Here is a 25663-nt window from a genome sequence, read left to right on the forward strand (position 1 = left end):
ATTTTAATTCCAGGTTGTAAGGCAACAAAATAGGAAAAATGCCAAGGGGGGTGAATACTTTCGCAAGCCACTGTACTTCATAAAAAGTATATCCCTATTATTTAATGTTAACCATAACTCTAATATGTCAGCCCCATGGCTGTCAGTATCAGAGGTGCGGTCCCTGGAGGAGCCCGTAAAGGAGCTTCTGGACCAGCTGCTGGTCAGGAGTACCCCAGAACAGTTCCACCTTCTCCTGCTGCTGCTCAGAGACGGACTGGATACCTCCAAGATCAGGAGCGGCTGTCATAGGGTAAGTGTTATATTTAATGTAAGTGTTACTGTAAGAGTTGTGATATTACTAGCTACTATAAAATTATGCTATCTGAGTTAGAAGCTACTGTATTTGGTGTCCTGAATACTTAAACACTGAAGTCTGGATAACATTTCCTATATGGGCTACTAGTTAACGCCACCTTCAAAACCTAGCCATATATTTTTCCTAATAAATACTTCAGGACAGGATTCCCTCAATTTTCCCTCTTCTCAGTTCTTTACAGAGATTTTCCCTAAAAAATGTTTCTGTGGGCTTTTGTTGACACACTACAAAAAGCACACTGTATTTTACAGGAAGTCCTTTCAACTGTGACGATAACGAAGTTGCTTGCCAGCTGCCTGCTTCCAGAAACCTGCTTAAAGGCATTCTGGCTCATTGCACCTCAGATCATTTCTGCCTTAGTAGTAAGTATTCACTGTGACATTTGATGTGCTGCACTTTATTGAGGATCATTTATCCAAATCAATTGATGCCACTGCAAAATATTATTTGAGCTAGAATCACTCAAAATCCAGTTATGGTGAAGGTACAATGTGTCCTTTTCACTTAAAACTGGCATCCATGCGTCAAGAGGGACAAAGCAAAGCATTGGATTGGCTTTGGCATAGACTTAACATCGACTTGAAGGGTAAATGTGTTTCCTATCTAACGTAGAAACCCCCTTTGGGCATTGCAGAGAGCACTGTAATTAGAACCACAGTCTGGCTGTCCGTTACAAAGCATGTCACGCTTCTCCTCCGCTGCACTGTCTCCTGTGTCTTGGATCTGATATGGGGGGAAGTATTGGTTTAGCTGGGGAAAGCCAATTTTGGCCTGCAGCAGTAAGTGTCTCTCCCTCCCTGTTGCTGTCACAGTCATAGTGTGCAGCAGGAAGAGTGACTACCTGTCCCATTTAATAAAGCTTAATCTGGTTTCATTTATCAATATGGCCCCCTCGCACCTCATTGCAACTCTGCAGAAAGAACGTTAGGTGTTACAACACACAACTACAATCCCTCACTGTGTTCTTACAAACAGGAATGTTGCCTCATACCTCAATTGGTCTACCGGTATTTCATTTTTTCTCTGTTCTCTCTCTGGGTTACTTAGCCCTATCGCCAAATCTAAATATAAACTTTCATCACTTATTAGACACATTAACTTATTTATTGTTTTCAACAACCAAAGTATACCATTGAGACATGACATTTTGAGAACCCACACAGGATGTAGTACTTTTCTCCTTGCTATTCTCTCTTTCTGTCCTTCATCTTAAATCCATATTCCTCATTAGCTTCATCTCTGGTTCAACTCCCATGGTCCTCTCTGCTCTCTCTCAGTTTCTAGTGAAGGAGGCTGGCAAGGAGACAACCCTGACCGCTGCTCTGACTGTGCCAGTGTTGGACACTCTGACAGCCATGCTCCGTCAGGGGGAGGGGATGCTCTCCAACCCCCACCACGTGACCATGGTGCTGGGGGCCCTGCAGTTTGTCCCCCTTGAACACCTGACCATGGAAGTCTACCACGCTACCTTTGAGGCCATTCACGAGGCTCTGTTTGCAGTAATCCAGTGTCACCCGCAGGTTAGTGGCCTGTGTTTGATAAATGTCACTTCATGCATCTTTTATGTTTTTACTTCAACCTTGGGCAAACGGATGGTCAGTGGTGGAAAATGTACCCAATTGTCATACTTGAGTAAAAGTAAAGATACATTAATAGAAACCGACTCAAGTAAAATTGAAAGTCACCCAGTAAAATACTACTTGAGTAAAAGTCTAAAAGTATTTGGTTTTAAATATACTTAAGTATCAAAAGTACTGTAAATGTAATTTCTAAAATATGCTTAAGGATCAAAAGTAAAAGTATAAATAATTTCAAATTACTTACAGTGGGGAGAACAAGTATTTGATACACTGCCGATTTTGCAGGTTTTCCTACTTACAAAGCATGTAGAGGTCTGTAATTTTTATCATTGGTACACTTCAACTGTGAGAGACAGAATCTAAAACAAAAATCCAGAAAATCACATTGTATGATTTTTAAGTAATTAATTTGCATTTTATTGCATGACATAAGTATTTGATCACAGACCAACCAGTAAGAATTCCGGCTCTCACAGACCTGTTAGTTTTTCTTTAAGAAGCCCTCCTGTTCTCCACTCATTACCTGTATTAACTGCACCTGTTTGAACTCGTTACTGTACTCGTTACTGTATAAAAGACACCTGTCCACACACTCAATCAAACAGACTCCAACCTCTCCACAATGGCCAAGACCAGAGAGCTGTGTAAGGACATCAGGGATAAAATTGTAGACCTGCACAAGGCTGGGATGGGCTACAGGACAATAGGCAAGCAGCTTGGTGAGAAGGCAACAACTGTTGGCGCAATTATTAGAAAATGGAAGAAGTTCAAGATGATGGTCAATCACCCTCAGTCTGGGGCTCAATGCAAGATCTCACCTCGTGGGGCATCAATGATCATGAGGAAGGTGAGGGATCAGCCCAGAACTACACGGCAGGACCTGGTCAATGACCTGAAGAGAGCTGGGACCAGAGTCTCAAAGAAAACCATTAGTAACACACTACACCGCCATGGATTAAAATCCTGCAGCGCACGCAAGGTCCCCCTGCTCAAGCCAGCGCATGTCCAGGCCCGTCTGAAGTTTGCTAATGACCATCTGGATGATCCAGAGGAGGAATGGGAGAAGGTCATGTGGTCTGATGAGACAAAAATAGAGCTTTTTGGTCTAAACTCCACTCGCCGTGTTTGGAGGAAGAAGAAGGATGAGTACAACCAAGAACACCATCCCAACCATGAAGCATGGAGGTGGAAACATCATTCTTTGGGGATGCTTTTTTGCAAAGGGGACAGGACGACTGCACCGTATTGAGGGGAGGATGGATGGGGCCATGTATCGCGAGATCTTGGCCAACAACCTCCTTCCCTCAGTAAGAGCATTGAAGATGGGTCGTGGCTGGGTCTTCCAGTATGACAACGACTCGAAACACACAGCCAGGGCAACTAAGGAGTGGCTCCGTAAGAAGCATCTCACGGTCCTGGAGTGGCCTAGCCAGTCTCCAGACCTGAACCCAATAGAAAATCTTTGGAGGGAGCTGAAAGTCCGTATCGCCCAGCGACAGCCCCGAAACCTGAAGGATCTGGAGAAGGTCTGTATGGAGGAGTGGGCCAAAATCCCTGCTGCAGTGTGTGCAAACCTGGTCAAGACCTACAGGAAACGTATGATCTCTGTAATTGCAAACAAAGGTTTCTGTACCAAATATTAAGTTCTGCTTTTCTGATGTATCAAATACTTATGTCATGCAATGAAATGCAAATTATTTACTTAAAAATAATACAATGTGATTTTCTGGATTTTTGTTTTAGATTCCGTCTCTCACAGTTGAAGTGTACCTATGATAAAAATTACAGACCTCTACATGCTTTGTAAGTAGGACAACCTGCAAAATCGGCAGTGTATCAAATACTTGTTCTCCCCACTGTATATTAAACCAACCGGACGGCACAGTTTTCTGTTTTTTTTAATTTACAGATAGCCAGGAGCACACTCCAACACTCAGACATAATTTACAAACGAAGCGTTTGTGTTTAGTGAGTTCGCCAGATCAGAGGCAGTAGGGATGACCAGGAATGTTCACTTGATAGGTGTGTGAATTGGACCATTTTCCTGTCCTGCTAAGCATACTTTTGGGTGTCAGGGATTATGTATGGAGTAAAAAGTACATTATTTTCTATATGTAGTGAAGTAAAAGTTGTCAAAAATATAAATGGTAAAGTACAGATACCCAAAAAAACTACTTAACAGTGGTGGTCAGTGCCGTTTAAGATGAGGGAGGACAATTTTATTTAATTTTTCATGAGCATGGCCTTATTTCTATTACAGCATAAAATAAAATAAATAAAATAAATATTGGATGACTGTCATTCATATTCCATTCACCCAGTTCAATGTAACATCGATAGGTTTAGGCTACTACATGGTACTCGAATTTTCCCTATACCCATCATGAGGTTGCTACAACCTAGCCTGTGAATTAAAGTTTACAGCGTAGGTGCACACAGGTCGAGAATCTTTTGAGGTGACACAGTGACACATGGACAGACAGTGACACATTCAGTACCGCCTTGCACACTCTTGCCTGCATCTTGCTGATCTAGGGTGTAATCATCAGTCCAACCGTTGCAAACGAGAGTTTCTATTGGGTAAATTCAGGTATGTGACCCCGTTTCATTCAGTTTGCTTCCGTTTTAAGAAACGTTTTTCAACAGAATCAGCGGAATGAATACACCCCTGATCACACGTAAACACAGTTCACTTTCATAGCAGCCACGTTGTATTCCTTCTCGCATCTAAGCGCTCTCCTACTCTCACCTTTTCCGTTCGTCCTCTGGAAGTTGTCATAATTACTGTGTAAGTCTATGGAAGGGGGTGAGAACCATGAGCCTCCTAGGTTTTGTATTGAAGTCAATGTACCCAGAGGAGGACGGAAGCTTGCTGTCCTCTGGCTACACCATGGTGCTACCCTACAGAGTGCTGTTGAGGCTACTGTAGTCCTTCATTGCAAAACAGTGTGATTTAATCAATTATTTGGTGACGTGAACATATTTAGTATAGTTTTATCTAAAAAATATAACTTTTTTAATGTTTTACTATTTTTATGTAATTCACTGAGGAGGATGGTCCGCCCCTTAATCTGAGGAGCCTCCACTGCTACTTAAGTAGTACTTTAAAGTATTTTTACTTAAGTTCTTTAAATTACTGCGGATGGTTCCTTTTGCCTGGGGTTTGCATCACATGTACAACACAAGTGGCCCTGTTTTGTGCTCTTGTAATCTCTCGTTGTGGATTAGTTTCATATTCACAAATATGGCCTTGTGATTTTTCCCTTTTATCCAGACACCCTCAGGGTGTGAGTATGAATCATTGTCAGTGCTGGGGATTGCTCCATCTCCCTCCTTCCCCTATGCCAAAAACTCAAGCCTGGCTTCTCGGTAATCGAAAGCCTGAATACTTTAAAATGTCCATGTACCGACTGCCTGATTTGTTTCATTTGCTGTTCATGTCGGATAAAACAGCACTTCCTTTATTGTGTCATAAACAATTTGAATGCAAGGCTTAGACATGTAGATAGATCCCACGGTCGTATGCTAGTGCAGATGTGCACTGCAGCAATGGGAATATTAGTTTCTCTCCTGGCAAGCGAAAAGTTTGGCAACTTGGCATGCCAAGTGTTTTTAGCTACGCACATGCCCCGTCCACCTGAGGATCTGTCTTTTTCAGCCATCTATTTCCTGTGTTCGAGGAGTGCAAAATCCACTTGTCACTTAATTCGCGTTTGATTGATTGCTTTAATTTTACTCCTGCGACTTTCATATTCTTGCTTGTTCCTGTCGTTTCTTCCCCGTTAACGTTACAACCGCGGAAACGTGTGTAGTGACCTGCCAAACATACTCCGGTAATTGCTGAAATGGTCTTAATGGAATACGTTGTCTTTCCGTTGAATCTATAAGAACGCTAAAGCTTCGTCTGGGATTTTACGTACTATCTCAACACTTTCATCACAAGAAAAAGAAGAAAGATAACTTTATTTTGATGGGTGTTCATTTTTTGTGGAATTGAAAAAAGTTATAATTTAATACAATTGAAATGTTTACAAATTAGATGCGCTGGAATGAAAGCAACTTCCGAAAATGAACACTTGGATTATAATGATATTATGTTTTGAACTTGCAAACAATGTAAAGTATGTTTTAGATAGGTGTAATTTTATTAGGGACATATCTTAATTTACTGGGGGGAGGGGTGGTCCAAAATTGGGGAGGGTTGTCAAACTTTTGTTTTGCTTTGCCGAAGGTTGTGTGTTTTTTGGGGGGGGCACAGGGGAGGGTATTGTGTTTTTCCCCTGGTTGACATTTGCTCTTTTGCTCATATATTCCCTAAAAATAATGACTTAATTTTGATATTACCCTAATAAAGTTTAGAAACGTTTGTGAAGGTTTGGTGTGGTGTGGCTATTATTAAGCTTTAGCTACTGCAGGCCTATGATATGAAGGCAGTGCGACCCGGCGCTCCAACTGACTCCAACAGTTGAACTTAAGGTGAGGAAGACTTTCAGGCCTACCAGAGTTAAAACTATAATCTAACAATATAATGCTTATCTTTATACAAAATATTCAGATCGAAAATCTGTACGTCTATCTGTATAGCAGACGCAGTAGCCATCTGACATAAAGAAATGCATGTCGGTGTGGTAGCATGCCACCGGCATATCTATCTCTCTGGGGTTAGGCTTAAGCTTCTCTTCCTTTTATATATTTATTTATTTATTTATTATAAAGAAAATATGAATGTCATACATTGGACACCTAAGCCTATAGGCCTTTGCATGCAATGCCCTGATACATTTAATGGTCAAATCTCTGACAGCTGAACTGTGAGGTGGACAATTATTGTTTTAGGAAAGTAGCCTAAACAATACTTTTGCTTATGTTACCAATTGAAACACAAGGAGTAGTGTTTTTGTAATTTGTTATAGGCTGTTTTGAAGGACACGTAAATGTGGCTCATTTGGCCAACATCCCTCATTTATTGATGGCGCTAGGTGCGCCAGGTTGGATCTGAAAGCATATGGATGTCCATTACATTTCTCAAATATCCAGTAAATTAAAATCTTCCCTGTCATGTTAGAATATTGACATGAAAATCTGTCGTCAAATGGATGGAAACCTAGCAATTGACACCTGAGTGTCACTTTGATTATGCCTGCACATCATGGTTCACCAGCAGCCCCAAACATCTAAAGAATAAGCTACCATCCAAACAAGCTTGTAAGAATTGTACTTAAACTCACCCCTCATACTTATCTGGTATCTTTTTTAGTCTCTATCTCTGTAATGTCTGTACCTACAGTGCCTTCGGAAAGTATTCAGAACCCTTGACTTTTTCCACATTTTGTTATGTTACAGCCTTATTCTAAAATCGATAAAATTGTTTTTTTCCCTCATCAATCTACACACAATACCTCATAATGACAAAGCAAAAACAGTTTTTTAGATAAACGAATATGACATTTACATAAGTATTCAGACCCTTTACGCAGTACTTTGTTGAAGCACCTTTGGCAGCGATTACAGCCTTGAGTCTTCTTGGGTATGACGCTACAAGGTTGGCACACCTGTATTTGGAGAGTTTCTCCCATTCTTCTCCGCATATCCTCTCAAGCTCTGTCAGGTTGGATGGGGAAGCGTTGCTGCACAGCTATTTTTCAAGTCTGGGCTCTGGCTGGGCAACTCAAGGACATTCAGTGACTTGTCCCGAAGTAAGTGGCTTCAACAAAGTACTGAGTAAAGGGTCTGAATACCCTTTGTGATATTTCATTTATTTTGTTTTTTTTTAGATCTGCAAAAATGTCTAAAAACCGTTTTTTGCTTCGTCATTATCGGGTATTGTGTGTAGATTGATGAGGGGAGGAAAAAAACTATTTAATCCATTTTAGAATAAGGCTGTAACATAACAAAATGTGGAAAAAGTAAAGGGGTCTGAATACTTTCCGAATGCACTGTATTTGGTGCAAAATTGAAAAACAATGTAACTGGGAATCAAAATGGCATGCCATACTCCAATATCTCACAATAATACCTTGCGATCTGGAGGGCGGCCTTTTGCATTCCCCCCCAACAGTCCAAATGTGGAATCTGTACCCTTGCTGATGTCATGGACAGTAATGGTTTGAGAACATTCCAAGATTTGAAAGATGTGTGTACAGTTGAAGTTGGAAGTTTACATACACCTTAGCCAAATACATTAAAACTCAGTTTTTCACTATTTCTGACATTTAATCCTAGTAAAAATGCCCTGTCTTAGGTCAGTTAGGATCACCACTTTATTTTAAGAATGTGAAATGTCAGAATAATTTATTTCAGCTGTTATTTCTTTCATCACATTCCCAGTGGGTCAGACGTTTACATACACTCAATTAGTATTTGGTAGCATTGCCTTTAAATTGTTTAATTTGGGTCAAATGTTCCGGGTAGCCTTCCACAATAAGTTGGGTGAATTTTGGCCCATTCCTCCTGACAGAGCTGGTGTAACTGAGTCAGGTTTGTAGACCTCCTTGCGCGCAAATGTTCTATAGGATTGAGGTCAGGGCTTTGTGATGGCCACTCCAATACCTTGACTTTGTTGTCCTTAAGCCATTTTGCCACAACTTTGGAAGTATGCTTGGGGTCATTGTCCATTTGGAAGACCCATTTGCGACCAAGCTTTAACCTCCTGACTGATGTCTTGAGATGTTGCTTCAATATATCCACACAATTTTCCTTCCTCATGATGCCATCTATTTTATGAAGTGCACCAGTCCCTCCTGCAGCCTTGAAATACATCCACAGATACACCTCCAACTGACACAAATTATGTCAATTAGCCTATCAGAAGCTTCTAAAGCCATGACATACTTTTCTGGAATTTTCCAAGCTGTTTAAAGGCACAGTCAACTTAGTGTTTGTAAACTTCTGATCCACTGGAATTGTGATACAGTGAATTATAAGTGAAATAATCTGTCTGTAAACAAGTGTTGGAAAAATTACTTGTCATGCACAAAGTAGATGTCCTAACCGACTTGCCAAAACTATAGTTTGTTAACAAGAAATTTGTGGAGTGGTTGAAAAACAAGTTTTAATGACTCCAACCTAAGTGTATGTAAACTTCCGACTTCAACTGTATATGTGTGTGTGTGTATATGTTACCAGGCAACTCCTTTTTTCTAGATTTGCAATTTGTCAGCAATGCTGGCTTATGGAGTAGCTTGGGAAACGCAACTACCGAACCATCCAATGATTGGATTTATAAATAAAAAAATTGACCTTGGCATCACGTAATCTGAACCATCAATTGATACATTTTAAGTTTGTTCACAGACTGTATTTAACACCAAGGAAATGTTTTACGGTGAAATTGGGCCCCAACTCCCAACTGTTGACGTGTCCCCTAAATCAGGTAGGCACATTCCTTCATATGATGTGGGAGTACCTTGCAGTTAAATGCTTCTGGGGCAAAGTTACAAAATTCATTTAGAAGTGCATGAATGTAAATATTCAATGCATTGCATCTATTATGTTACTTAACGATGATAGCTCCTTGAATCTCTCAATCAATCAGAGATGATTACTGCTGGCAGACAGCACTGCCGCAAAAGATGATGTTGGCTCTTAGTTGGCAATCACCTCACTCTCTCCCAATTCACCAGTGGATACAGTTAATATTAGAAGTTAAAACATTAGAATTATGGACAGCGAGAATTACTGGTGCTAGTCAAGGAACAATTGAGGCCTGGACAAATATACTTGACTCTGTAAAGAATAATCTCAGCTACAGCCCAACACAAATAACGACGCAGTACAACAGTGGTGTGCAGAACGGCATCTTGGAACGCACAACGCCGTTTGTCCTTGTCACGGATGGGCTATTGCAGCAGACGACCACATTGGGCTCCACTCCTATCAGCTAAAAACGAGAAGCGGCTCCATTGGGCATGCGATCACCAACACTGGACAATTGGGGAGTGGAAAAACAGCCTAAATCCCGGTTCCTGTTGCATCATACTGATGGCAAAGTCAAGATTTAGCGTAAGCAGCATGAATCCATGGCCCCATCCTGCCTGGTGTCAACGGTACAGGCTGGTGGTGGTGTGGTGTGGGGAATGTTTTCCTGGCACATGTTAGGTCCCTTGATACCAATTGAGCAATGTTTCCATGCCCTGAAGAATTCATGCTGCTCTAGAGGCCAAGGGGGGTCCGACCTGGTACTAGATGGGTGTACCTAATAAACCCTTTTGCCCTCGGAACAGCCTAAATTCGGGCATGGACTCTACAAGGTGTCCACAGGGATGCTGGCCCATGTGGACTCCAATGCTTCCCACAGTTGTGTCAAGTTGGCTGGATGTCCTTTGGGTGGTGGACCATTCTTGATACACACAGGAAACTGTTGAGCGTGAAAAACCCAGCAGCGTTGCAGTTCTTGACACAATCAAACCGGTGCGCCTGGCACCTACTACAATACCCCGTTCACAAGGCACTCTTTTGTTTTGGACATTCACCCTCTGAATGGAGACGTGGGGTTGGGGGAATGGGATAGGACGTTGTTTGTTTTCTTTTCCTGTTTTATACGGAATGAATTATTCTTACTGTTATTTTTCTTTTGAGTGGCAGCCTATGGGTACGTTGTATGAACATAGAATTTGAAATTAATAATGTACCTGTAAAGATGGCTGTAATCTACATTTACATTTAGCAGACGCTCTTATCCAGAGCGACTTACAATTAGTGAGTGCATACACTGGCCCCCCGTGTTGATTTTCAATCCGAGGGTATCCTGCTATTGACTCTTGCTGAATTATGCAAGAGAACGTGACAACAGTAATTAATGAGGTAGTCTAGACGGCACAGGTGAATACAGGTAGGGTAGACGGACAAGTGTTTGGTGGTTACAACACTGCTCCACAGTTTTATGTTAATTTTATCATATAAACTCAGCAAAAAAAGAAATGTCCCTTTTTCAGGACACTGTCTTTCAAAGATAATTTGTAAAAATCCAAATAACTTCACAGATCTTCATTGTAAAGGGTTTAAACACTGTTTCCCATGCTTGTTCAATGAACCATAAACAATTAAGTCCATTTGTAGCTTGTTTTTGGACACAGGTCCAGGAATGGCTAAAGGATTGCAATATTTACCTGGAACTAACCTTGCAGATGGCATTACTGGGTGATCTGAAAAGTCATAGTCAATCAATCAATAATATAATAATACTTTTAGCAAAAATGTTTATTTTTAATTCACAATCTGTAGAAGCAATGAGAATAGAAAGGTTCAGAACTTTTGTAAAACATCACAGTACGGTTGAAATATATATGGCAAATAGAAATCCTATATGGATGGTGTTAAGAGATAGATGGGAGGTATTGAATAGAGTTGAAGGATGGGACTAATAACAAATAACAACAAATAATAACAAAGATAGCTAATAATGTAAGCATACTGTGTCCATAATAAGTATATAGGTTGTATGTTGGGAGCTTTTGGGAAAGAGCACAGTTAGAAAGATATGGCATATAGAATCAAACCGGATGGACATCATGAAAATGATCGGAGAGGTTGAGAGTAGAAGAAGTTCAGGAGCACAAAAAAAATATATATATATAATAGAATTATTGTAAAATTAACTCTGTCCATAAGGTGTAGATAGTAAGTATAGACCGGAAGTAGAGGCCTGGGCATTGTTGTTCACTAATTTACTCCAAGTAGGGAAAGGATGGTGGGGTTGAAAAGTAATAAAGGGGAGTATATATATAAAAAAAATATATAAAAAAAACATGGGGGATTGGAAGTGATGCAGACAATTACATTGATAGAAGATACAATCTATCTGCAATATTAAGCTGATCCATTCCCCCAGAGAAAAATAAAATAAAAAATAAATTAACATGAACCTGTAATTTTATAACTGCGACCTTAACCAGCAATTAAGGTCGCAGTTATAAAAACTTAGGACACTAGAGGCCTTTCTACTGACTCTGAAAAACACCGAAAGAAAGATGCCCATGGTCCCTGCTCATCTGCGTGAACGTGCCTTAGGCATGCTGCAAGGAGGCATGAGGACTGCAGATGTGGCCAGGGCAATACTTTGCAATGTCTGTACTGTGAGACGCCTAAGACAGCGCTACAGGGAGACAGGACGGACAGCTGATCGTCCTCGCAGTGGCAGACCACGTGTAACAACACCTGCACAGGATTGGTACATCCAAACATCACACCTGCGGGACAGGTACAGGATGGCAACAACAACTGCCCGAGTTACACCAGGAACGCACAATCCCTCCATCAGTGCTCAGACGGTCCGCAATAGGCTGAGAGAGGCTGGACTGAGGGCTTGTAGGCCTGTTGTAAGGCAGGTCCTCACCAGACATCACCGGCAACAACGTCGACTATCGGCACAAACCCACCATCGCTGGACCAGACAGGACTGGCAAAAAGTGCTCTTCACTGACGAGTCGTGGTTTTGTCTCACCAGGGGTGATGGTCAGATTCGCGTTTATCGTCGAAGGAATGAGCGTTACACTGAGGCCTGTACTCTGGAGCGGGATCGATTTGGAGGTGGAGGGTCCGTCATGGTCTGGGGCGGTGTGTCACAGCATCATCGGACTGAGCTTGTTGTCATTGCAGGCAATCTCAACGCTGTGCGTTACAGGGAAGACATCCTCCTCCCTCATGTAGTATCCTTCCTGCAGGCTCATCCTGACATGACCCTCCAGCATGACAATGCCATCAGCCATACTGCTCGTTCTGTGTGTGATTTCCTGCAAGACAGGAATGTCAGTGTTCTGCCATGGCCAGCGAAGAGCCCGGATCTCAATCCCATTGAGCACGTCTGGGACCTGTTGGATCGGAGGGTGAGGGCTAGGGCCATTCCCCACAGAAATGTCTGGGAACTTGCAGGTGCCATGGTGGAAGAGTGGGGTAACATCTCACAGCAAGAACTGGCAAATCTGGTGCAGTCCATGAGGAGGAGATGCACTGCAGTACTTAATGCAGCTGGTTGCCACACCAGATACTGAATGTTACTTTTTTTTTTTTTACCCCCCTTTGTTCAGGGACACATTATTCAATTTCTGTTAGTCACATGTCTGTGGAAGTTGTTCAGTTTGTGTCTCAGTTGTTGAATCTTATGTTCATACAAATATTTACACGTTAAGTTTGCTGAAAATAAACGCAGTTGACAGTGAGAGGGCGTTTCTTTTTTTGCTGAGTTTATGTAAATACACCTGGTGTATTTATGCAAATGTGGCACATACTGTATAATTGTCTTTATTTTAACACACACACAAAAAAAATAACTGATACAATAAGAAAATATAGGAGTACATTCTAAGCGAAAAATGTTACATTTTACAATAAATATAATACCTGAATTCCCACAAAAATCCCTGAACTCCATTATTTGTCCATGCCAGTAAAAAATGTTCTGTGCTATAGTTCAGTCAATATCTGATGGATTATACAATTTTTTTTAAAAAATCTTTGCCCATTGTCCAACTGTTACATTTATTAGAATTGTTTATAACAATTTCGATGACCGTTGCTAGTGTTTTGTCATTTACCCAGGAAATCATATTGTGATATCAGTGTCCACCTATCTATGGACTGACCCGTAGAAAGATTTAGTCTGGTAACTCGGGTTCATAATAACAATTCTCGCTGTGCCTCCTGTAGCCAGTATGAAAAATGTATGCACTCACTAACTGTAAGTCACTCTGGATAAGAGCGTCTGCTAAATGACTAAAATGTTAAAAAATAAAATGCAAATGTACCAGAATTTGAATCATACATTTCACCTCCAAATTCACAATAACATTATTCTATTTGCAATACTGTCAGGGCGACGTGTATGCTGTGAGCGAAGTCAAGCGCAGGACACCGAGCTACTGGCAGACAAACTTTACTAGCACAGTAATCAAAATGCAAGCAAAACCTCCAAACAGGGAGGAACAAAATACACATACACCCGAACACTGCCGACCTCACAGAAAACAATCACACACAATAACCAATGAGAGACAGAGGGTTATAAAGGGAATACAATGTAACATAATGGGAAACAGGTGAAAACAATCAGGACAAACTAGACAAACACCGAAACATAGATCGGTGGCAGCTAGTACTCCAGGGACGGTCTCGGCTGATTCCGTGACAGTACCCCCTTGACGCGCGGCACCAGCCGTGCGCCGACCCCGGCGTCGGGGACGGCCAGGAGGATGCGGAGCAGGGCGAGTCGGATGACTCCGGTGGAAGTGCCTCAACATGGAGGGATCTAGGATGTCCCTCCTAGGGACCCAGCACCGTTCCTCCGGACCGTACCCTCCCACTCCACGAGATACTGCAGGCCCCCATCCGACGCCTCAAATCCAAGATGGAACGGACTGAGTACACCGGAGCCCCCTCGATGTCCAACGGGGGCGGAGGAGCCTCTCGTACCTTACTCTCCTGGAGTGGACCAGCCACCACCGGCCTGAGGAGAGACACATGGAACGAGGGGTTAATGCTGTAATTAATGGACAGTTGTAACCTATAGCATACCTAGTTCAATCTCCTCAGGACTTTAAATGGCCCCACAAACTGCCGACCCAGCTTCCGGCAGGGCAGGCGAAGGGGCAGGTTTCGGGTCGAGAGCCAGACCCGATCTCCCAGTGCATACACCGGAGCCTCACTGCGGTGGCGATCGGCGCTCGCCTTTTGCCGCCTGATAGCCCGCTGCAGATGGACATGCACAGCATTCCAGGTTTCTTCTGAGCGCCGAAACCACTTGTCCACCGCAGGGGCTTCGATCTGGCTCTGATGCCAAGGTGCCAGGACCGGCTGATAACCTAGCACACACTGGAAAGGCGTAAGGTTAGTGGAGGAGTGGCGGAGTGAGTTTTGGGCTATCTCTGCCCAGGGAATATATCCTGACCACTCCTCCTGCCGGTCCTGGCAATAGGACCTCAGAAACCTACCCACATCCTGGTTCACTCTCTCCACCTGCCCATTACTCTCGGGGTGAAAACCTGAGGTAAGGCTATCGAGACCCCAGACGTTCCATAAACGCCCTCCAGACTCTAGAGGTGAACTGGGGACCCCGATCAGACACTATATCCTCAGGCACCCCGTAGTGCCGGAAGACGTGTGTGAACAGGGCGTCAGCAGTTTGTAGGGCAGTAGGGAGACCTGGCATAGGAATGAGACGGCAGGCCTTCGAAAACCGATCCACAACGACCAAGATCGTCGTGTTCCCCTGGGAGGGGGGGAAGGTCCGTGACAAAATCCACCGTTAGGTGAGACCACGGCCGTTGTGGAACGGGTAGGGGTTGTAACTTCCCTCTGGGCAGGTGTCTAGGTGCCTTACACTGGGCGCACACCGAGCAGGAGGAAACATAAACCCTCACGTCCTTAGCTAAAGTGGGCCACCAGTACTTCCCACTAAGGCAGTGCACTGTCCGACCAATACCAGGATGACCAGAGGAGGGTGACGTGAGCCCAGTATATAAATCGATCGCGAACCTCGAGCGGCACGTACTTCCGACCCTCTGGACACTGTGGGGAGTAGGATCGGTACGTAACGCCCGCTCGATGTCCGCATCAACCTCCCACGCCACCAGACAAGACTCCGGGAGTATGGGAGTGGGCTCAATGGACCTCTCCTCTGTGTCATATAGTCGGGACAGGGCTTCTGCCTTAGCGTTCTGTGACCCTGGTCTATAGGTGAGCTTAAATACAAATCGGGAGAAAAACATAGCCCACCTCGCCTGGCGAGGGTTCAGCCTCCTCGCTGCCCGGAAGTACTCCAGGTTACGATGGTCAGTCAGAATGAGAAAAGGGTGTTTAGCCCCCTCAAGCCAATGCCTCCACACCTTCAGTGCTTGAACCACAGCCAACAGCTCCCTGTCCCCCACGTCATAATTGCGCTCCGCCGGACTGAGCTTCTTAGAATAGAAAGCACAGGGGCAGAGTTTTGGTGGCGTACCCGAGCGCTGAGACAGCACAGCACCGATCCCAGCCTCGGACGCATCCACCTCAACTTGGAACGCCAAAGAGGGATCCGGATGTGCCAGCACCGGAACCGAGGTAAACAGGTCCTTCAGATGTCTAAACGCCCTGTCCGCCTCAGCCGACCACTGCAGACGCACCGGACCCCCCTTTAGCAGGGAGGTAATGGGAGCTGCTACCTGTCCAAAGCCCTGGATAAACCTCCGGTAGTAATTGGCAAAACCCAAGAACCGCTGCACTTCCTTCACCGTGGTGGGAGTCTGACCGCGTTTCTGCCGTGCGTAAATGGCAATCTCCATCTCCACCGCTGACGCGGACAACCGATGTCTCAGGAAGGAGATGGACTCCTGGAAGAACAGACATTTCTCCGCCTTCGCATACAGGTCATGCTCTAACAGTCTACCAAGCACTCAACGCACCAGGGACACATGCTCGGCTCGTGTAGCGGAGTAAATTAGAATGTCATCAATATACACCACTACACCCTGTCCATGCAAGTCCCGGAAAATCTCGTCCACAAATGCTTGGAAGACTGAAGGAGCATTCATTAAACCGTATGGCATGACGAGGTACTCATAGAGACCCGAGGTGGTACTGAATGCTGTCTTCCACTCATCTCCCTCCCTAATGCGCACCAGGTTGTACGCGCTCCTGAGATCCAATTTTGTGAAGAATCGCGCCCCGTGTAATGACTCCGTCATACTAGCAATCAGAGGGAGAGGATAGCTGTATTTGATTGTGATCTGATTGAGACCACGGTAATCAATACACGGGCGTAAACCCCCATCCTTCTTCACAAAAAAGAAACTTGAGGACGCAGGGGAAGTGGACGGCCGTATGTATCCCTGTCTCAGAGATTCGGTGACGTATGTCTCCATAGCCGCCGTCTCCTCCTGAGACAGAGGATACACATGACTACGCGGAAGTGCAGCGCCTACTTGGAGGTCTATCGCACAATCCCCCTGTCGATGAGGTGGTAATTGAGTCGCCTTCTTTTTACAGAAGGCGAGTGCCAAATCGGCATACTCAGGTGGAATGTGCATGGTGGGAACTTGGTTCGGGCTTTCCACCGTCGTTGCCCCTACGGAAACACCTACACACCGCCCGAAACACTGATCAGACCATCCCTTGAGAGCCCTCTGTTGCCATGAAATGTTGGGGTCATGAGATGTTAACCAGGGAAGCCCCAACACCACGGGAAACGCAGGAGAATCAATCAAATACAAACGTAGTATCTCCTCATGGCCCTCCTGCGTTTTCATCCTGAGAGGCGCTGTGACTTCCCTAATCAATCCTGACCCCAAAGGGCGGCTATCTAGGGCATGGATGGGGAAGGGCACATCAACAGGTACAATAGGAATCCCTAACTTATAGGTGAATTAGCGATCAATAACATTCCCAGCTGCGCCTGAATCTACTAGCGCCTTATGCTGGGAGTGAGGAGAAACCTCGGGAAACACAACTTTAATACACATATGCGCAACAGAGAGCTCTGGGTGAGTTGGGTGCCTACTCACCTGGAATGACTCATCAGTGCGCTGCCTACTGCCTCGATTCCTAGGAGACCCTCCCCAGCACCGACCAGCAGTGTGTCCTCTGCGGCCACAGTAGGTGCAGGGGACGGCCTCCCTCCTGGTCTCTCTCCTGGTCTCCCTAGCACCAGCACCTCCGAGCTCCATAGGGGTCGGCTCGGAAGTGCTGGGGGATGGAATGGACGGCCCTGAATCCGGACGTCCGCGGGTAGCCAACAGGGTATCCAGGCGAATGGACATGTCCACCAGTTGGTCGAAGCTGAGGTTGGTGTCCCTGCAGGCCAATTCCCGACGCACATCCTCCCTCAGGCTACATCTGTAGTGGTCGATGAGGGCCCTCTCATTCCATCCCGCGTTGGCAGCCAGCGTCCGGAAGTCCAGTGCGAACTCCTGTGCGCTCCTCCTTCCCTGTCTAAGGTGGAATAGACGCTCACCCGCCGCTTTACCCTCTGGTGGATGATCGAATACTGCCCTGAAGCGGCGGGTGACCTCCGCATAGTTGACAGTAGCGGCGTCTATTCCCCCCCCACTCAGCGTTGGCCCACTCCAGCGCCTTGCCGGACAGACAGGAGATGAGGGCGGACACGCTCTCGTATCCCGAGGGCACCGGGTGGATGGTTGCTAGGTAGAGTTCAACCTGGAGCAGGAAACCCTGACACCCGGCCGCTGTGCCATCATAAGCCCTTCGGGAGCGAGAGTCGAATCCCACTGGACCCCGGAGGTGAAGCGATGGGCATCGCCGATGGTGGTGGTATCGTTGGAGGAGGCGTAGGCAGACCCCCTCTTTCCCATCGCTCAATAGTGCTCACCACCCGTTCCATGGCGATGCCGAGAGCCTGGATCATGGCCGCTTGGTGTTCGACGCGTTCCTCCATTGATCCAGCTGGCACCGCCGCTCCTGCTGACTCCATGAGTGGTGTGTGATTCTGTCAGGGCGACGTGTATGCTGTGAGCGAAGTCAAGCGCAGGACACCGAGCTACTGGCAGACGAACTTTACTAGCACAGTAATCAAAATGCAAGCAAAACCTCCAAACAGGGAGGAACAAAATACGCATACACCCGAACACTGCCGACATCACGGAAAATAATCACACACAATAACCAATGAGAGACAGGGGGTTATAAAGGGAATACAATGTAACATAATGGGAAACAGGTGAAAACAATCAGGACAAACTAGACAAACACCGAAACATAGATCGGTGGCAGCTAGTACTCCGGGGACGACGAACGCCGAAGCCTGCCCGAGCAAGGAGGAGGGGCAGCCTCGGCTGATTCCGTGACAAGTACTTTGACAACAACTATGCTGCATGGTTTTTCAGTGTCAATCCCCTCAAAATAATTCCCCTTCTCCCTGTAATTATGCGTCTCCTGAAGGCTTTTGACACAATATGTAGGTGTATGAAAAATATATGCATTCACAAAACTGTAAATCGCTCTGGACAAGAGCGTCTGCTAAATGACAAAAATGTAAATGTAAATGTATTCCCGGGGAAGTCTTATACTTGCATAACAACACCTACCACACAGGTTTACCTTAATATGATTAATATGAAGGTTGTGTTTCCCTGCTCAGACGTTGCATGCATCAGATTACTATAACATATGTTAGCTGATACATAAAATACCTATCCAGACGTTGTAAGATCTGGAATGCGTCAGCAACGTCTGAGCAGAGGAACACAACCAGAATATTTCCCTGGCTTGATTCAGACTTTCACACAAGCACCCAAGGGAGTGACTAGCTTACCCCTTCCCAATTCGCCTTGACTATTATGCTCAGTCAACCTTGGATCCAGGCCAGCACCTAAGTTAGCCCATTACAACCTGACATTGAACATATTTTGAGGGTGGTAACCAGGGAAAACATCCCACTGCCTCCCGCTGTAGGCAATGAAGCTGTTTATTTCCCCCGCTGTAGGCAATGAAGCAGTTTCTCTTCTCAGAGACAAACTTCAGAATCAATTTCTGGAAAGGGCTGTTGGTCTGTGCCAGAGGGGCGCTTAAGTGGAGGCAGATGTGCTCTGGAGAGGGGCACGTCTTTGGCGTGAACACTGGAGGGTGCATGGAAACGATTACCTCGCTGACTGATGACTCATAGGAACATCGCAGCGCCCGAGCCTGAGAATTGTGGGCCTGTTTTTTTTCTCTTTCTCTCTTGTTTGGAGACTGATGACACGTGGCTAATCAAATCTAAATGTCTCGCAAATGCAATGTTGTCAAAGTTTAACTTTTTGTAACGTGGCCCTATTTTGGTATGTGCCCAGGTGATGCTGAAAGCGGCGCCGTCCTTCCTCAACTGTTTCTACCGCCTGGTGGTCTCCATCATGCATGAGGGGAGACAGAAGGGCGAGGCCGAGAGAGGTAAGGCCATCATTTCATGCATTCAATCATTTATTCACTCACATTACCGTATGAAGTGGTGGATGGGTAAGTATTCACCCATTAACTCATAACCTCAAGTGATAGGAATAATAAATAAAAATAAATTGGTCATTTAGCAGACGCTCTTATCCAGAGCGACTTACAGGAGCAATTAGGGTTAAGTGCCTTGCTCAAGGGCACATCGACAGATTTTTCACCTAGTCTGCTCGGGGATTAGAACCAGCGACCTTTCGGTTACTAGTACAACGCTCTTTTGGCATTTACAGGAAGTGTGCTTCGAAAAAGTTATTCAGCAGTTTCTATTTTCCTGCTGGTTCCCATTTAAAGAGCAACCACCCATCGTCATGTGTACTAAATGTATTTTCCAGCATTTAATCATCACACTCCTTGACAAATTTGACACTGCCTGTTGTTTTAGAAGTTGACAAGATATTTAGCCTGGGGTCCTCCCAAGGGAGTCCTCTGTATATACAGTGGGGAAAGAAAGTATTTAGTCAGCCACCAATTGTGCAAGTTCTCCCACTTAAAAAGATGAGAGAGGCCTGTAATTTTCATCATAGGTACACGTCAACTATGACAGACAAATTGAGAAAAACAAATCCAGAAAATCACATTGTAGGATTTTTTATGAATTTATTTGCAAATTATGGTGGAAAATAAGTATTTGGTCACCTACAAACAGGCAAGATTTCTGGCTCTCACAGACCTGTAACTTCTTCTTTAAGAGGCTCCTCTGTCCTCCACTCGTTACCTGTATTAATGGCACCTGTTTGAACTTGTTATCAGTATAAAAGACACCTGTCCACAACCTCAAACAGTCACACTCCAAACTCCACTATGGCCAAGACCAAAGAGCTGTCAAAGGACACCAGAAACAAAATTGTAGACCTGCACCAGGCTGGGAAGACTGAATCTGCAATAGGTAAGCAGCTTGGTTTGAAGAAATCAACTGTGGGAGCAATTATTAGGAAATGGAAGACATACAAGACCACTGATAATCTCCCTCGATCTGGGGCTCCACGCAAGATCTCACCCCGTGGAGTCAAAATGATCACAAGAACGGTGAGAAAAATTCCAGAACCACACGGGGGGACCTAGTGAATGACCTGCAGAGAGCTGGGACCAAAGTAACAAAGCCTACCATCAGTAACACACTATGCCGCCAGGGACTCAAATCCTGCAGTGCCAGACGTGTCCCCCTGCTTAAGCCAGTACATGTCCAGGCCCATCTGAAGTTTGCTAGAGTGCATTTGGATGATCCAGAAGAGGATTGGGAGAATGTCATATGGTCAGATGAAACCAAAATAGAACTTTTTGGTACAAACTCAACTCGTCGTGTTTGGAGGACAAAGAATGCTGAGTTGCATCCAAAGAACACTATACCTACTGTGAAGCATGGGGGTGGAAACATCATGCTTTGGGGCTGTTTTTCTGCAAAGGGACCAGGACGACTGATCCGTGTAAAGGAAAGAATGAATGGGGCCATGTATCGTGAGATTTTGAGTGAAAACCTCCTTCCATCAGCAAGGGCATTGAAGATGAAACGTGGCTGGGTCTTTCAGCATGACAATGATCCCAAACACACCGCCCGGGCAACGAAGGAGTGGCTTCGTAAGAAGCATTTCAAGGTCCTGGAGTGGCCTAGCCAGTCTCCAGATCTCAACCCCATAGAAAATCTTTGGAGGGAGTTGAAAGTCTGTGTTGCCCAGCGACAGCCCCAAAACATCACTGCTCTAGAGGAGATCTGCATGGAGGAATGGGCCAAAATACCAGCAACAGTGTGTGAAAACCTTGTGAAGACTTACAGAAAACGTTTGACCTGTGTCATTGCCAACAAAGGGTATATAACAAAGTATTGAGAAACTTTTGTTATTGACCAAATACTTATTTTCCACCATAATTTGCAAATAAATTCATTAAAAGTCCTACAATGTGATTTTCTGGATTTTTTTTTCTCATTTTGTCTGTCATAGTTGACGTGTACCTATGATGAAAATTACAGGCCTCTCTCATCTTTTTAAGTGGGAGAACTTGCACAATTGGTGGCTGACTAAATACTTTTTTCCCCCACTGTATGTGCTGTCAGTGTCAAACGACTCCAGCATGCTGTCACCAGGCTAACCAGTCCTGTTAATCGGGCAAGAGTATTTCAGGGCATTGAAGTATGTTATAGGTGAGTCGTATCATGTTATACTATGTAAAAGGTGGTCGTGCCCGCTCCACATTCCCAAGGAGACTCCACATGAAACTGGGCCTATTTTAATCAATGGAGCTCACCCAGTGGAAAGAGAGAAAGAAGAAGAATGCTTTCTCCTTCAGTAATGTTACATTTCTGTTGCTGGTTGTATGCCCTGCTGTCCCTGTGGACTGGATCAAAAACAACATGAGGGAAATCAAAAATTCCCATTGAGGATGACAGAACTTTCGAAGGAGACATGAAAAGCACAGTGCACAGCTGGAGTCCCAGCCAAGCTCGTGGATGGACACCTTTTAAAATCATGTACTGCTAAATGCATCCCTCATGAGTTGAATCAGTGTTGAGGAGCTGTATTCAGCTATGTGATCAGCATATTCAGTGATACATTATGTTTTCCTGTTTATAAAAGGAACAACATAAGACTGCCTTTGTGTTCTCTAATGGGCTAAACTGTTTGTTTTATGCAGACTGTGAGCATAAACATTAGTCTATACACAATTAGAATGGTTAAATGGCTTTTGTTGCTTCATATTCTGCTCTTAGCTATCATGATGGAAGTCTCAGCTTATACAAAACCCTATTCTTATTGTACTGCTCTGTCACAATGCATTCACAATATATTCATTCTCAGCCGCACCCTTGGGATTTGATTCAAATGCTGTGCTTTCATCAGCAATAACCAGCCCACGTCTGTTTCAGTGCACTCTGAACAGTGCACTCTGAACACACACTGTGTTGCATCACTCAAAAGTCACAATTTTTTGAAGTTGTCCCACTTCTGGAGTTCTGGCTGAAATAAATGTTTAGCCCTCAGCGTTTGGCATGGTCTAGTTTTCAAAAAGCTTTCCTCTTCTATTCCCCAGCCCCTGAGACCGATGCGGAGGTGCTTTTGAAGTGTGCTCGTCTAGTGGAACGCATGTACTCCCACATCGCCACCACAGCCGAGGGCTTCACTATCCTCTCCTCCTTCATGGTAGCACAGTACGTCAGCGAGCTACAGAAGGTAAGAACTCTGTTTTTTTCTCATCATCAAGGAAGATGGCCGCGACTTTCGCTCACAGTTTTAAAAGGCGATTAGGCTATTTTATTATTCTTTTGCAGGTTGAAAACATAATGTTTCACTTAAATGGCCTCCAAATCTCCCTTCTCTCCTTTCTCATCCCTCACAAGCCCTTACATCTGAAGGAAATTCCCTATCTGCAAATTGAATACCAGGATTTTAATTTGATCCATTGCTGTTTGTTATTGTGGAGTTACACCATGCTTGGTATTGCATTTAGAGCTGCTAAGGCAAGTCCTCTGGACTTCTCAGATTTGAAGGAAAGAGAAGTCAACATTTCATTTCCGCCATAATCTTGTGTCCCTCCCTGCGCCAACTTGTCCTCTAAAGGACTGTACTTACTGTAGACTCTTTTTCTGTCTGTCTCATTATGTGATGCCGCCTGAGCATATCTGGTACTGTCTCAAACCCACATTTGTTCCTAGGGTCTACGAGACTGCATTCACGTTAAATGACTCATGTGTCAGCATTTTCCATGGAACAGGCAGAGAAAGGGAAGAAAATGTATGCCCTCACTACTGTAAGTCGCTCTGGATAAGAGCGTCTGCTAAATGACTAACATGTCATTTAGCAAACTCTAAGATGCATGAGGATTGATTTGTAATGTAAGAGTCCATGGGAAACTCTTTTAGTAAGGATTAAACAAAGGATTGGTTAAAGCAATAGTTCAACACTACCATGGTTCTTTCCAGGTAAACTAAGCCAAGAAACACACCTCAGTATGTGCCTTGGCATCTCTCTGAGAGGTTTTGTTGAGGCACTGTCTAGTTTCCAGCTGGCAGTACATTATGTTCCTACCAGGCTTTCAGAACTGCCGCAGCTGCGTTCACAAATAAAGGTGTAAGAAAGAGGCAAAACACTGATCAGCCATCTCACTCCTCACACCAACAATATGACGTTTCTGAGTCCATTTTAATACCCCTTGCCCAGCCTCACTCTCAGTCAAATTGAAACCCTCGCCTCCCTTCTTCTCCTTTCCACGCCCTCAAGGTTACTCTACAACCAGACATCAAGACACACCTGACAGAGGGAGTTTACAGGATCCTGGACCTCTGTGTTGAGCAGGACGTGAAGTTTTTGAACACCACCCTCCAGATGGGTGTCAGAGAGGTGTTCAACGAGCTCCATGGCAGTTATACTCATTACCATAAAACCCAGCGGCAAGGAGAGGAGAAATACACTGCCTGACACACTCCTCTACCAGCTTGCTTTCCAGAAATACCTTTTCTTTACAAAACAACTGTTTAAACATGTAAATTATGTTTGTATGTTTGTTTAGTAGTGAGAAGGGGGAAAAAAAAGTAATTGACAACAAATCATGTCTCAAGTGTGTTTATTTGAATACCTTGTTTGGTCTTTCTTGTATTGATGGCTAATGTACTGTAACTTTAGACTGTCCAATTTTTGAGATTTGATTAACAGTGCCTTAAAGTATTCATACCCCTTGACTTATTAAAAATTGTTACAGCCTCAATTCAAAATTGATTAAAATGATTATTTTTTTCACCCATCTACACACAATACCCCATAATGACAAAGTGAAAACATGTTTTTTGAAAATAATTCAAATTTTGTAAAAATGAAATGCAGATATGTAATTTACATACAGTGGGGAGAACAAGTATTTGATACACTGCCGATTTTGCAGGTTTTCCTACTTACAAAGCACGTAGAGGTCTGTAATTTTTTATCATATGTACACATAAACTGTGAGAGATGGAATCTAAAACAAAAATCCAGAAAATCACATTGTATGATTTTTAAGTAATTAATTTGCATTTTATTGCATGACATAAGTATTTGATACATCAGAAAAGCAGAACTTAATATTTGGTACAGAAACCTTTGTTTGCAATTACAGAGATCGTACGTTTCCTGTAGGTCTTGACCAGGTTTGCACACACTGCAGCAGGGATTTTGGCCCACTCCTCCATACAGACCTTCTCCAGATCCTTCAGGTTTCGGGGCTGTCGCTGGGAAATACGGACTTTCAGCTCCCTCCAAAGATTTTCTATTGGGTTCAGGTCTGGAGATTGGCTAGGCCACTCCAGGACCTTGAGATGCTTGTTACGGAGCCACTCCTTAGTTGCCCTGGCTGTGTGTTTCGGGTCGTTGTCATGCTGGAAGACCCAGCCACGACCCATCTTCAATGCTCTTACTGAGGGAAGGAGGTTGTTGGCCAAGATCTCGCGATACATGGCCCCATCCATCCTCCCCTCAATACGGTGCAGTCGTCCTGTCCCCTTTGCAGAAAAGCATCCCCAAATAATGATGTTTCCACCTCCATGCTTCACGGTTGGGATGGTGTTCTTGAGGTTGTACTCATCCTTCTTCCTCCAAACACGGCGAGTGGAGTGTAGACCAAAAACCTCTATTTTTGTCTCATCAGACCACATGACCCTCTCCCATTCCTCCTCTGGATCATTCAGATGGTCATTAGCAAACTTCAGACGGGCCTGGACATGCGCTGGCTTGAGCAGGGGGACCTTGCGTGCGCTGCAGGATTTTAATCCATGATGGCGTAGTGTGTTACTAATGGTTTTCTTTGAGACTGTGGTCCCAGCTCTCTTCAGGTCATTGACCAGGTCCTGCTGTGT

At 44.4% G+C, this 25663-nt stretch overlaps 1 protein-coding gene across 1 annotated transcript in view; it reads left to right on the forward strand.

Moving 5' to 3' along the window:
* urb2 (URB2 ribosome biogenesis homolog) overlaps nt 1–24547 on the forward strand; it is a 31242-nt gene extending 6695 nt beyond the window's left edge. Inside the window, exons 5-10 of the mRNA XM_041858966.2 lie at nt 132–292; nt 610–720; nt 1636–1878; nt 19692–19788; nt 22870–23009; nt 24057–24547. Coding sequence (XP_041714900.1) covers nt 132–292; nt 610–720; nt 1636–1878; nt 19692–19788; nt 22870–23009; nt 24057–24254 — 950 coding nt within the window. The 3' untranslated portion in view covers nt 24255–24547. The remainder of the gene's footprint in view (nt 1–131; nt 293–609; nt 721–1635; nt 1879–19691; nt 19789–22869; nt 23010–24056) is intronic.
* Nucleotides 24548–25663: the final 1116 nt, after the last annotated feature.

Source organism: Coregonus clupeaformis, chromosome 31 (genome assembly GCF_020615455.1).
Source record: "Coregonus clupeaformis isolate EN_2021a chromosome 31, ASM2061545v1, whole genome shotgun sequence".
NCBI lineage: Eukaryota > Metazoa > Chordata > Actinopteri > Salmoniformes > Salmonidae > Coregonus > Coregonus clupeaformis.